Source organism: Pinus tabuliformis, chromosome X (assembly GCF_031772625.1).
Source record: "Pinus tabuliformis cultivar Carrire ecotype Pingquan chromosome X, CPIR1, whole genome shotgun sequence".
Lineage (NCBI taxonomy): Eukaryota > Viridiplantae > Streptophyta > Pinopsida > Pinales > Pinaceae > Pinus > Pinus tabuliformis.
Genome location: NC_142308.1, coordinates 527,291,244 through 527,292,746, shown reverse-complemented (window position 1 = coordinate 527,292,746; position 1,503 = coordinate 527,291,244). Strand labels below are relative to the sequence as shown.

The following is a 1,503-nucleotide window of genomic DNA, read 5'->3' as shown; positions in this document are numbered from 1 at the left end:
CTACTCCAGAGTGGCTTCAGTGTGCCCTTCCGTGATAATCTTTTGGTGGAGAGCCTCCAGATCCTGAGTTAACTCTTGTTGCGCCTCGAAGATGTTGCCAAAGGTTTCCCTGTTCCATCTTTTGAGGTGACTTTTGAGAAATCTTAACTTCTGCTGAAATTGATACATTTTTGCTCCTTCCGGGGGAGTGAACGAGGCCCAGGTGGTCTTGACAAAGTCCTTGAAAGTGGGATGCGTAAGCCAGAATCCTTCGAAGCGAAAAGGTCTTTTGATTAGGTTACCTGGTCTTTGCCATTGCAGAGCTATTGGCCAGTGATCCGATCCAGTGTGAGCAAGAATGGCTGCTGAGATGTCTCCTCCTAGGTGGGTCGCATTGTCTGAGAGGAGGAAGCGGTCCAATTTGGAGGCGATTTGATGTTTGCCAGCTCTGCGATTGCTCCAAGTGAAGGTGCCGTTGCAAAACGATAAATCTATGAGAGATGTTGATTGGATAAATTCCTTGAAGCGATTGACTTCAGGTTCCATTCTACTCCTCCCTCCTATCTTCTCATCTATTTTGGTGATCATGTTGAAGTCCCCAGCAACGATCCACAGTGGATGCCTTCTGTTGTTACTTAGAGCTTCAATCGTGTCAAGGAGAGCTATTTTGCTTCCTGTTTCTTGAGGGAAGTAAACATTTGACAAGTTGCCGTGAATATTGGTACCCAAAATGTGAAAGGTCGCCTGTATAAGGTAATGTGCTGCATGAAAATCCGAGAGGGATATCGCTTGAGAATTCCAGGCGATTTCCAACCCTCCCGAAGCTCCAGAGGCGTCTACTGAAACTGATCGACATCCAGGCCAGGCTTTTGAAAGAATGCTGCCTAGCGTGGTACTATTACATTTAGTTTCCTGGAGAAAGCACATTTGTCGTTTTTCCTTTTTTATCATGTTTTTTAACATCCTTACTTTTCCGGGGCTGTTTAGCCCTCTTACATTCCAAGAGACCAGCTTCATGGTTAACCATTGAAAGAGGGCTTGTAGTACTTTGTCAACTTAGCGTATCTGCCTGAGTCCACCAGGATTTTCCCAATCTCTATCGTTCTTTGCAGATCTGTCTTCCTTCCTCTCTTTTTTGTGTCCTTTGGGCGTTGATTTCCATCCCATTGGCTTCCTGGTTGTATCCCGAGTTGGTGCTGATGATAGGCTCGTGAGATGATCACTTCGAGTTTATTAAGTTGGAGCTCTGGAATTGAATCGAATGCTTTCTTTTTGCATGCAAGCTCTAATTCCAGGATATCTAAGCCATTCAGATCTATGCTTTCTAGCTCTTCTTCCATTATTTGCACTTGATTGCTGTCTTCAATGCTGGTCTCTGGAAACTGGGGGAGGTCTGCTTTTCCATCGACTTCCATTTCCTTGTGGACTTCTGCAGTACCTTCCTGATTTCGTTTAAGAATGGTGGGGATTATGATGGGAGCAGTAGATTTGGGAGGGGGTTTAGATGGAAGGGGAGGTGAAGAG

At 45.3% G+C, this 1,503-nt stretch overlaps 1 protein-coding gene across 1 annotated transcript; it reads right to left on the bottom strand.

Moving 5' to 3' along the window:
- LOC149141026 (uncharacterized) lies at window positions 1-996 on the bottom strand. The gene has a single exon (XM_089451130.1). The coding sequence runs from the start codon at window positions 994-996 to the stop codon at window positions 1-3; it is 996 nt and encodes a 331-aa protein (XP_089307256.1).
- Between the last annotated feature and the right edge of the window lie 507 nt (window positions 997-1,503).